Source organism: Typopeltis vanoorti, chromosome 12 (assembly GCF_054136105.1).
Source record: "Typopeltis vanoorti isolate ZY-2024b chromosome 12, IOZ_Tvanoo_1.0, whole genome shotgun sequence".
NCBI lineage: Eukaryota > Metazoa > Arthropoda > Arachnida > Uropygi > Thelyphonidae > Typopeltis > Typopeltis vanoorti.
In genome coordinates this window covers 30,823,622-30,836,183 of record NC_143560.1, presented here as the reverse complement: position 1 = coordinate 30,836,183, position 12,562 = coordinate 30,823,622, and the positions used below count along the sequence as shown (strand labels likewise).

General features: G+C 32.5%; 1 protein-coding gene across 3 annotated transcripts in view; it reads right to left on the bottom strand.

The window, feature by feature from the left end:
* Positions 1-12,562, bottom strand: part of LOC150100660 (neuroplastin-like) — a 168,698-nt gene that overhangs the window by 34,036 nt on the left and 122,100 nt on the right. For all 3 annotated transcript variants that reach the window (XM_090401136.1, XM_090401135.1, XM_090401134.1), the window contains exon 8: positions 337-500. In XM_090401136.1, the coding sequence (XP_090257262.1) occupies positions 337-500 (164 nt within the window). The remainder of the gene's footprint in view (positions 1-336; positions 501-12,562) is intronic.

Here is a 12,562-nt window from a genome sequence, read left to right as displayed (position 1 = left end):
GCAAGGACTCCAGTCTTTCTACCCCTTTTCTCAAATGTGTGAATAATACATTTCAAGCATATGGCAAATACACTAGACCCAGATCCCCACTCATTTGGGAGTACAGCCATAAAACAGCCCTGCAGTCTAGCCACTAGATAGTACACAGAACCAAAACCTGGTAGTAATGAATTAGGAGGCTTCCCAATCAGTTATGATTGGGAAGATGTGTTATAACTAAAAAAAAGATTCACTACATCCAGTAAATCAAAAGTAAAAGATAAGAAATACTTTTTTTAAAAAAATTTGAGTGATCATACTTAATCATCCAGCAAAAAACCTACAAAGAATACTCACTGCGAACAGTAATAGTGGCATTGATCATTTCACTTAAAACATCCTTAATACACATATAATTTCCAGTGTCAGCTAATGTAGCCTTACTAATTGTGACTGAATTATTTTTATTGTGAATATGAATTCTTGTATCTGAATCATTCAGTGGAAATCCATTTTTGTACCTATGAAAGATTAAAAAAATTATTTAAGACATGTATATAAAGAACAAAATTGATATGATACTATGTTTAAACCTTTTAGTAAAAAACTCATTTTGATTTACGGAAAATAAACATTTCTATTCAAAAATCATATTTGAAACCTCTCCAAGGGAATCAGTTCTTTTTAATGGCTATTTCAGATTGGCAGTCACCAAATAATAGCCTATCCAACATTTAAACTGTAAAATGATATTCCAATCAGAATGTACATTACAGGCAAAGTAGCAAATCCTAACTGCTAGAGAAATACAAATACTAATCAAAGTAACAAATATAAAATGCAGTAATGAAAAGCTGTGTTATTACCTGTTCAGTGCATTTTTCTTTCTTCACTAGAGTTAATGCCAAAATTGTTATATTGCATTTTATGAAGCCCCAAACGTTACGAAGCAGTATTTTTTTTTTAAATTAAGTATATAGTAGAAAGAAAGAAGCAATCAAAAGGATAGATGCACAATATGCAATTATTAATCTGTAAAAATTAATTTTACTAAATAAATATTTAAATAACTAAATTAGACGAGAATTACTAAATAAATAATTTCCAAAAAAGGGGAGAAAATGCAACACCTTGTCAAGAATTTTTTTTCTTAATTAAAAAAAAATTACCTACATTATTTAAAATGCAAGTTATTTTACTATCAATCAATCCACTCAGAGAAGATGTGTTTCTGACCTAGTTGTCTGGCCAAATATAGCTTCTATAAAGTGGTAAATGATTTCATTACTTGGTTTGAAACTATTAACACCCTACTTATTGGAGACCTGATATAACTTGATAAAATATCAATGCTTGGTCTCTAGAACAGGAATCCTAGATATTCTAATATCCTTAGTTGATCCACAGTATCAATGTAACTTCTCACATGTGGAATTATAAAAACTTATTTTATGGCATATATGAACCATAACATTTTGTACAAACTTAGTTTTGACTTGTTTTGAGCAGTATGTCACATGATTTGCAGTGGTCTTTTCAAAATATTCTTTAACCTCTTCTGATGAACTATCAAAGACTATTTCACTACAGATATGCAATTCACTCCATTATCTTCAGAACTAGAGATAAAATCTCAATGCTTCTGCAGCTCTCTCTCTCTCAATCCCTATTAAACTACACATAATTTTAAAATACAACTTGTTCAATAATCATAACCAAGAAATTTTGATAATGTTTTCGGTAATCTTTATAGAGAGAGTTCTTCCCTTTCAGAAAGATATCAGTTTTAGCGTTAAAATATATAATCCATTCCTGGCTAAAATACAAACTCCAAAGAGCACTTTGCATCATCAGCTACTTGCTGCTGCTGATGCAAAATAGGTAGCGTAATAGTTAATCAAGCAATAAAGAGACTTTAAATAGTCAGCCTATCTAAATCAACGATGATTTTAATAGGAAAATTTTTCCACATTAAATGAGGTAAAGCTCATTAAATGAGCTTTTCCTCATTTAATTGGAAAAAGGGATAAAAATGTTACAAGTCTTGTAGTACACTGATGGTATAATTGTACTCCAGGAAATTGATACAGTTAAGGATTTAGGGGTGATGTGGACAGAAAGGGAAAGTTCGGAGGACATATTGCTGAAATGGTCAAAGGTAGTGTAGGATTAATTGGTTATTGAAGAACACATTAACCTATAGAGATATGGAAATTATCATTTTCCCTTTTATAAGGCTTTGATATGGCCACATTTATATTAATTTGCACATGTCTGGTCATCTAGGTTTTCTTGGGAATGATTAAGTAGATCCAGAGGTCAGTGACCAAGATAGTGGTCTGTGGAATGCTTTCTAAACATGATGAGAGTTTGCAAGTTGGGTGATAGCCAGAAGATAGAAGTTACTAAAAGAAAATTTTTCAGTGCATGGCTAGAAGGGCAAAATAAAGGGTCATCACTAGAAACAGTAAAAGTATGGTAAGTTAACACCTCAGGACAAGATTTTCTGGTTTGAGAGTGGCAAATGGAAAGCCTATCGCAAGTGCTTTGTTGCTAAATACCTTCAAGGAGAGGAATGATAAGGTATTGTGTGGATAGTCTAGGCCTCTTACAATGAGTCTTTGAACTCCATGGAGAGTCCCATGAAATAGCAAAATTTATTACTATTGACTGGATGCAATATTGTTCTTGCTAATGTTTTGAATTACAATAATAACTGCGAATAAGGCATGTTCTTTGGCTGGTTTTATGTTTTTTCAGGATGAAAAACCAAAGTTTCCAAAGAGAGAGGAAAAAAAAAAAAAAACTGTTTGAAACCAGTTGAAAAGCACCCTCAAGTGAGATACAGAGGCTATTATTTTTATTTGATGTACAATGAACATTGCCTTTAGCAGATATAAACAACATCTAGTCCAATAATGTTATCTTTAACATGCTAAGTCAGCACTACATGTTTTAATGATCGCTCTTGCCAGGGAATTCAACTACCATTGCCACATATTTAGTCAATGGCTATGATCCCTATTAAACAATTAAAAAATATGCTCTCCTTCCCCCACAAAAAAAAAGGAAAAAAAGAATCAAAGCACTATTATTTCTATCCTCTATGTATATATATCTCAAAAAGATAGCAAAAATATATAATAATAAAATACTGAATTTAAAACTTCACACTCCATTCAAACCACACTTCAAACTAACAGGTCTCATCTGCTCACCAAATAAACTCCATCCTCTATCATATTCAGGAATGTATGAAGTGCCTATGACTAACATGGCCTACTAAGGTAGGACAAGAAGATCTGTTAACATCTGCCTTGGAGAACACAGATACATTCATTACTATCATTACTGCAAGTCATGGTCAAGACCACACTTGTTACACTCATTCAGAAATGATTAGATAGAAGAAAATTCATGGTACTAAATATAAGTCAATTACAAGTTAAGACCTCTCGGAAGACCCTGTAACCTGTAGAGAACATGTCCCCTGGGTGGCAGATAGGGGAACCCACCAGATATGGTAGGGTGGTCCGAATATGTTGAATAAGGACTCATGGAACTAATAGTGCCATAGGGGGCTATCATCTTGATAGCAAGGGAAGTGGCTTTCCCATGATCCTCTAGTTGGGTCTATTCTCTCTTCCCTCTTCTTTGAGGTAGGCCCCCTTGCTCTTTAATCTTTCCTATATGGCATTCCTCGGCCAACTCTTATAACTCACAACCCTAATGCTATTAGAGTAATCGAGGGCTATGGGTCATTCTATTTCTATCTCTTCTCTTTAAAATTTCCTCCTACCACTTTAAGGCAAGCTTGAAGGCCTCAAGATGGCAGCCCCATCACCAAGCTAAACTGCAGATGGCCAGTAACCCTCTCAGTCGAAATTTTAACCTACTAAAAAGACTCATGAAGATAGTAAACGGACAGACTTTTTTGGTAATGAACTGGCTTGGAATAAGGATTCGAGAAGAAAACTATCAAAAACCAAAAAAAAAAAAAGCAGAAATACACCTAAAGAATATAGCTACCTGTAATGTGAGAAGTATCACCACAAAATCATAGAACTGGACCAAGCATTAGAAGAAAGAAATGTAAAAATAGCAGTAATTACAGAATCTAAAAAAAAGCAGAGAGGAACAGATGAAACTGAAAATTACATCTATATATACAGTAGGGTAAAAGCAGAAAAGATAGCTAAATCTGGTGTAATGATCTTTTCACATAAATCTATTACAACTTTTGGAGCAACAGAATAATAGAAATGAGAATTAAAATAGAGGCTATATGACAGTAATTGGAACATATGCACCTAAAGAAGGAAAAGAGTAGGACTCAAAACTTTTACACACAACTGCAGAACATTTTAAATAAGGCCAATCCTAAAGATCACATCTTGGTAATAGGCAATCTCAAAGAAAGAACTGGCAATAAACCATATAAACCAAACATAGGACCTATCTGAGAACTTAAGTGTAATAGAAATGGAAATAGATTAAGAGATTTTACTATAAGCAATAATCTTAAAATAATGAACACCTTCAAACATAAAGACATCCACAGATATACCTGGGAAGCAAGAGACACAAGAAGCATTATTGATTACATGATCAGCAATATCAAAATGTCAGAAATGATAATAGATACAAGAGTATACAGAGGATCTGAAATAGAATCAGATCATTACCTTTTAATCAGGAACCAAGGTTGAAAATGGCAAAAAAGCACAAGGAAAATAGAAATTTTGAATCCTTCAAACTTAGACTTTTGGATGACAAGTATAGAAGAAAATCAGAACATAGAAGAAAAATGAACAAACCTAAAAACAATAATGAACAAAGCTGCAAAAGAAAGTTTAGGAACAAAAAAAAAAAAAAAAGGTGGAAAAGGAAAAGAGACCTTGGGGAGTGAGATGATGAAAATTAAATGCATTATTGAAGAAAAGAAAAAAGCATATTAAAACTGGCTCAACCTGAAAACAATAGAATCAAAAATCAAATACAGCAAAAAAAAGCAATAGCAAAAGCAGCATGCAAGAGAATAAATAGAAACAGATGGAACAATTTTGTAACAAAATTAGAGACTGCATGCTCCTAACACACATAAAATCCTTAAAGATCTAAGCAACGAAATTAGAGAAAAAGCAGATAATAATACCATTAAAATAGAAACATGGCAGAAACATTAACCCAAAGCAAAATAGGAAAGGCTCCAGGAGAAGGCACTATAAATTTATTAGAACTTATCGAATATGTAGGACTTGAATCCTTGCTCAGGGTACTTAACTTTTGTAATGTGATTTGGAAAGAAGGAAAATGCCCACAAGATTGGACCAAAGCAATAGTTATCCCCATCTACAAAAAAAGGACACAAATCTGATTGTCACAATTATCGTGGCATCAGCTTACTTAGTACCTGTTATAAAGTATATGCAAAAATCTTAGCATATAAACTTAAACATATAGTAGACCCAAAATTAATAGAGGAACAAAATGGACTCAGAAAAAGCAGGTCTTGCATAGACTCTGCATTTACGTTAACATTACTAATCAAAAAACACAGAGAAATGAACATAGAAACACACATAGCTTTTATAGATTACACCAAATTATTTGATAAAATTTACCAAAGCATTTGATAAAATTATCAGAGAAAAACTATGGGAAATCCTAGAAGAATATGAAATACCAAACCAACTCTTTAGAGCCTTATATAATATATATAAAGATAATAAAATATCTGTGAAGTACAATAATTCAACATCAAGCTGGAAACCAATAAATAGAGGAGTACGTCAGGGTTGCCCTCCCTCACCGGTTTTATTTAATATATACATAGATAAAATCATAAAAGAACGGAAGATAACTAATGAAGGAGGATTCAAGATAAACCATAACAACATATTAGCTACTCTACTTTTTGCTGATGACCAAATAATCCTTGGAAATAATGAAGATGAAGTACAAAAATCATTATGCAGTCTAAATAATCTGATAAAAACATATGGTATGGAAATATCAACAGACAAAACAAAAGTCATGGCCTTCAAAGGTGCTAATCCAATAAAAAGCAAAATAGTAATAAACAACAAAATAATAGAACAAGTAAATACATTCAAATATTTAGAATGCACAAATGTCATATGAAAATGAGGCTGATATAGAACCAAAGATATCAAGCTTTTTAAAAGTAACAGGCATTATAAATAAAATTTTTAAACCCAATTATGTATAAAAACACACACGAATAAGAATCTACAATACAGTAGCTAAACCTACCTTACTTTATGGCAGTGAGATATGGACAATAAAAAAAGTAGATGCAAGAAGAATTGAATCATCCGAAATGAAATTTCTGCACAGAACTGAAGGAGTCACAATAATGGGAAAATGAAAAGCAGCAAAATCAGAAATAAACTTGCAATTACAAACTCTCTAAATGAAACAGTTATTTGCTATAGAGAAAAATGGAAAGAACACATACTGAGAATAAATAGAAACAGAATACCTAAACAAATTCTAAATTACCACCCAAAAGGTACCTGATGCAGAGGAAGACCCTTAAAAAAGACGGAATTGAGTCCAGAACAGGCCACTTGGACTATAAGCCTGAAAAGGAAGAAGAAGAAGACAATTTTAGCCAGCAACAATGAGAACTGACAACAAGAGCTGCATTTATTTAAAATTTGAGAAATAACTATTTTAGGATCAACTACAACCCAACAACTGTAAAATTTCTATTTATCCAATGTTAACTGCCAAGTTCTTTCATTCATTACAATTTGAATTATTTCCAACTGTCAAAGCCTGTTTATCATGACAAGTTGTTTGTGCTCTGAAATTGGTTTAAAATCCAATGAAATATCAGAGTTAATAAATATTTTGTTTTTAGTGTTGTTAATAAAATGAGCAATTGCCAATACCTACAAGTCCATCTACAAATATACGCAAAGTTTGTAATGATATTTTTTTTTCCTTTCTCCTGAACCACCAATTATAAATTGAGGGACTCAATAAATTGAAGGACATGGGTACTCTGGATTTATAAATCCAGAGTACCCATGATGTAGTAAGCCTTAATTGTTTTGGCAATAATGCACACTTTAGTGACTAATAATTATTACTTTCTACAAACTACATAAATAAAACTACAACTTTATATGTTTTTTTTAATTATAAAAAAAATTTGACCGTCAGATATATGACCACAGAACGCTAATGTGAAATTGACAGCTGTGGACGTTATGCAAAGTTAACCCCTGATTCATATGGAGGGGAAATTATGTAAGAATTTTAGCTAGCTCAAAAGCAATCAGATTAAAGACTGATAATCTGCTGCTAACCAAGGTGGTTGATAAATACGAGGTATCTTGATTACATGTTTAAGCAACCTGTGACCATGCCAAACAAGAGATCCCTCAATAAATGGAAACAATCAGTAACAACACATCTTAGCTATTTAGGTGATCATTTGATGGATATGGTTTCTGAAAGTTGCATTGTAAATTAGCATTAGTGGTACTTCTGTGATAAACTAAATATTCAACTAGCTTAAATTTATTTAATGAGATCAAACTATTTTGAAAGGAATGAAATATAAAAATCATCAGTAAAATAAGTAGGATTTTCATATGCATTTTCCTAAATGGAAGAGAAGGGGAAAGATCTTTGTACTATATATACTCAAGGAGCACCAATCAAACAGTGAAAGTTTTAATACACCCTTCAAGACAAATGCCATGAATGTTAAATTTATTTTTTGATCAGCAAAACAGAAACCTATGAACTTTTGCAAGAAAATAAAATATTCAGTTAAGATAGATACTTTTGATGCTAGGAAAGTTTACAAATCAAAGAACTATCAGATAAATTTATTATTTTTTTTTTTTTTGGAGAGAGAGTGCTAAACTGCTTGTTTGACTACTTCATTCATCATCTCTTCTTACCTTTGTACATAGCTATCACTTTGAAGATGCCTGGACATACCTGCAATTAACACCAACAATACCATAATGCAAATAAGATACCAATTGTTACTAAGCTACAAATAGCTCTTGTAATGATAAAAATATCTAAATAAATAATACTGCTTTTAAACATTAAAACATGGTTTAATTTATATGAAGTAATTTATTCTCTATTTTAATGAGAATTCTTTCATTACTCTTTCCAAATTGGAGAGGGGGAAACACTTCAATCATATAAAAGCAAGCTTTCATTAAAAAATGATAAAAACATAAAATGGCAGAATTTTTGCAAATATAGAACAAACTCCTAAAAGTTGTGTTTCGTTTGTGTTATAACAAGTCGGCGCTAACTTAAAACTGACAATATGAACTAAACTTTTGTACTCTATGCAGGTTTGTAATACACTGTATTGAGAAAACCATTAATGACATATGGTTTTCTCAAATGAAAACATAACACAACTGAACTAAACCATGATTAGCAAATAAGGCATTACAAATGTCAATTCACACCTATCAACTTAAAATTTAAAAAATTAGATTGCCTAAGCTTATTTTTTTTTTTGAAAACCTTAATTATTGTACTTATTCTTTCAATTTTATTTGTAAATGTGCCTCTTAAGTGGGTGTAATTTTCTAACATCTAATTGTAAATAAAAAATATTTACAATTAGAGCTCAACTTTCTGGAACTGCCACTTCAAATATACAAATATTACTGAACAAAATAATGAGTTTGAAAAAAAAAAAAAAAAAAAGAAACAAATCTTAGATACATGAATGATAAAACATGAAGAAAACATGGATAAACTTATCTAACATGCAGTAAATTTAAACATACCCACACAAACCAGAAGAAAACTAAGCTATGGGAAGATTTTTGGAAAGAATACAGAAGATAAAATTGAGGTGAACAAAATATACAAGAGATACTAAGGAGCTTATATATGGAGAAAAAAGCATTATAAAATTATGAGATCACAAAATGTAATAGAAATGATATTCAGATAAGGATATTCCAGATATCTGGAGTAGTTATTAATATACCTCCAGAGCCAGGGAATTAACATGTCAAATTGTACTTTAAAGAGCAATCTACTCTAAATGTAAAAATCTACTCCTAACTCCATGATTCCTTCTCATCTGATAAAATCCCCAAACTTCCACTTTTACCATCTATCATATTACCTCTATCTATTAAGCTCCATAACCTAACAAACAAAAGTAGTCCTGGTGTCTTAATTACTCACCTCTAGATTCTCCAGTTTCATAACAGCTGAAAGCAGGTGAGGTGGCTATATTTGTGCATGATATGGAATCTAATCAAGGCCTTATAAAGAAGAAGTGAAATAGCAACTTTCACATAACAACTCTGCATCTTACATCCTCCTTATCACAGCAGCAATATGGTGTGTGTGTGTGTGTGTGTGTGTGTGTGTGTGTGTGTGTGTGTGGTCCTTATGAATTTGTTTTAATGTGCCCTGAAAGCTGATAAGCTAACATCCTTTGAAATAATGCACTATAACAAACTATGGAAAAGTCCAGGCTTAAGTCTCACAGGACCAATACTATTTTAAGATTATTATTGCATACCATAAAAGCTGAAAACTTTCATACATAAAGCACTATAGCAAACTGAATTAACGAGCAAATGATATGCAATAATCAGAAGACAAAGGAAATTGTTGGGAATATAACAAAGGAATATCACAGGCAATGTATTGTACGTATTTTTCCCTTATGGCTGGTGGGGAAGCAACACGTTACAATAGCAGGGAGATGATTATGAGAAAGGTGATGGAAGTTTTTTCACTTGGCTATGCTACCAATTATATATTTGGTTTAATCCTTTATCCAAGTTGTAAGCAAACAAAGAGTTACCCCAGTCCTGAAGTATTTTCAGGACTGGGGCAACTTGCGGTAAAGTTAGTATAAGTTCTCATCACTCATCACTTGCCTTAGTATCTCCCATAATGCAAAGCACATCTCCTTGCAGAGATGTATAATGCTATGCATTAAGGGAAGGGCCACTACCCAGACTGGTTTCGACCTTTATTACTTCCACCTTAGTTTCACCACCTCTGGGTCTGACTCCCTTAATAAAGAGTCAAAAATGTCCCTTCCCTTAATGCATAGCATTATATATTTCCGCAAGGAGATGTGCTTTACTTTATAGGAAATACTAAGGCAAGTGATGAGAACTTATACCACCTTTAACACGAGTTGTCCCAGTCCTGAAAATACTTCAGGTGCAAACTTTGTTTGCTTACACTTGGATAAAGGATTAAACCAAATATATAACTGGTATGAACAAGGTGGTTTCTCATTGCCTTCCTTGCCCTAAGTATATTTACGATTGTAGCCATGTGTTCACAGGACCGGTTTGCGTGTTTTGAGGGATGAAAAACCAGAGTTATTATTATGCGACACCTCCAAATAGTCTAAAGACCCATCAAGGGAGAGTGTGTCAACGGCATCGAATGATGTACCCTTCCAACTACTAACCGCACTCAAACTTGCTTAACTTTTTATGTGAGCCATCAGTAGCAGAGGCTCTACTAATCAACCAGGGAGAAAAAACTTCCACCTCCGTATGAGACTGGTTAACTCACCTTTAGTTGAAAGAAACCAGATAAAGGTTCCTCATGTCATGGACAGGAATCAAACCCAGGTCTTTCCAACCAAAGAGTTTTGTCTATACCAACTGAGATATGGAGGCTCACACAGGCAATGTAACAAAAGGAAATTGTGGGAAACAGAAAAAAAAATTGGCTGGAACCATACATAAAACACATAAGTGGAACATGATAAAGTACACATGCAAACAACAGCAGACAAAAACTAGAATAGTATGAAATTATAAAAGTCTAGAATTAATGTTTAAAAATTTTGAAAGGTTACATTAGCTTCAATTGCCATGTAACTGAAATCTTTACAATGAACTAATGAAAATATGTTACAACTAAAAAAAAAAAAAAAAAAAAGGTTTTTACAATTAAAATAAAAAATTATGGTCAAAACTCAAACTCTAAAATCAGAAATTTACTATATTTTACCTTATAAAAATATGCATGTATCACCCACATCAGCTGTCATACCTTCTTACTGACATTAGTTGCACTCACCACTTCAAACTGTTCCACTCACTGCTCTATGAGAGAAAAATCTAGCTCTTATCCTATAACACTCATTCAGAAATATACAGACCTCTGTCATACCACTCATCTCGATAGTTCTCTTGTCAACCAGTAATCTGCAGTCTACACATAACACAGTCCTCATAATCTACATTCCATAATTCCAATACAATCTTTCTAACTCTTTGCACCCTTTCCATAGCTTCTTTATCTCCTCTGAACCAGGAGACTAACATATATATATATACACACATAACTATGCACAATGACCCATCATCATAATTTCTCCAGGCTCCTGAAGCCTAATCTACTTGAATGCAGGCCATTCCTCATACAAGCTGCTAAAGAATACTTTCTACTAAACTCACTCCACACATCCATTTTTTTCTACACAGTATGTACACTGAATCATTTGCTATCATAGCCCTCCTTCTTAACTCAGCTGTTGCATCTCAGCAGTAAACCAACATTTTTACTCTCACCTTTCTTTCTTGCTTCTTCCAATCCTGTTATATCCTCTTGTTTCTACTTAGATCATTAGTTCCCACAAGAATTACCATCTCTTTTACTTTTTTTTTTATTTTTTTCATTACGTTTATCAAATCTTTAATTTTTTCCACAGGAAGATCAAAGCATTGACTGTTCACAAGCTCAAATTTAATGACCGAATTGCCAATACCATATTACCTTTTTTCTTATATTTTAATTGAATTACCTTATTATTATTTTTTTTTTACCAACTTTGGTGCTTTCCTGTCTTTTCTTGATCGGATTATTTCTTTAAACATTCTCTACTTTCCCCCCAGTTCTCTAGTTGATTTTTCTAATCATTTCTTTTAATCAGGATGTTTCAAATGTCAAATTTCCTCACTCATATTATCAACATCGCTACTGCACAGTTTCTGCTCAGTGGAACAAAGGTTCTCCTTACTGGAACCTGCATTAACTTGTGCTTTTTTGATGCTGCCTTGTTGTGACAAGTTTTTGGTATCACTTCCAAGACTATTAAATACTAATAAAATTTCTACAATTAGATTACTATAATAGAATATATCCACAACTGTAGATGGAAATGGAAACAGCACATTGGAAGAATGGACAATAGTAGAATCAAATAAATCCTTGAATACAAACTCGTGGGGAAGAGATCGGTTGGAAGACAATATAAAGGATAAAATGAGACCATAACAGGCCCTGAGACCTAATACAAGATAAGATGATGAGATTACTAAATGCAATAATATAATAAAGCCATTAAAAACTATAACAACATACTAAAGATAGCCAAATTAATCTAAAAGCACTCAAAACAATACATAAAAACTCAACCTTACAGGAACTTTGTAATAGCATCTCTACACTCAACAGTCTCAAAGACTAAATTAAATATCAAGAAGGATAACATACATATAATATAAATATTATATGTATCCCACTCTCCCATGGCATGGGACATGACAAATCATTTGTACTTTCAGTTAGT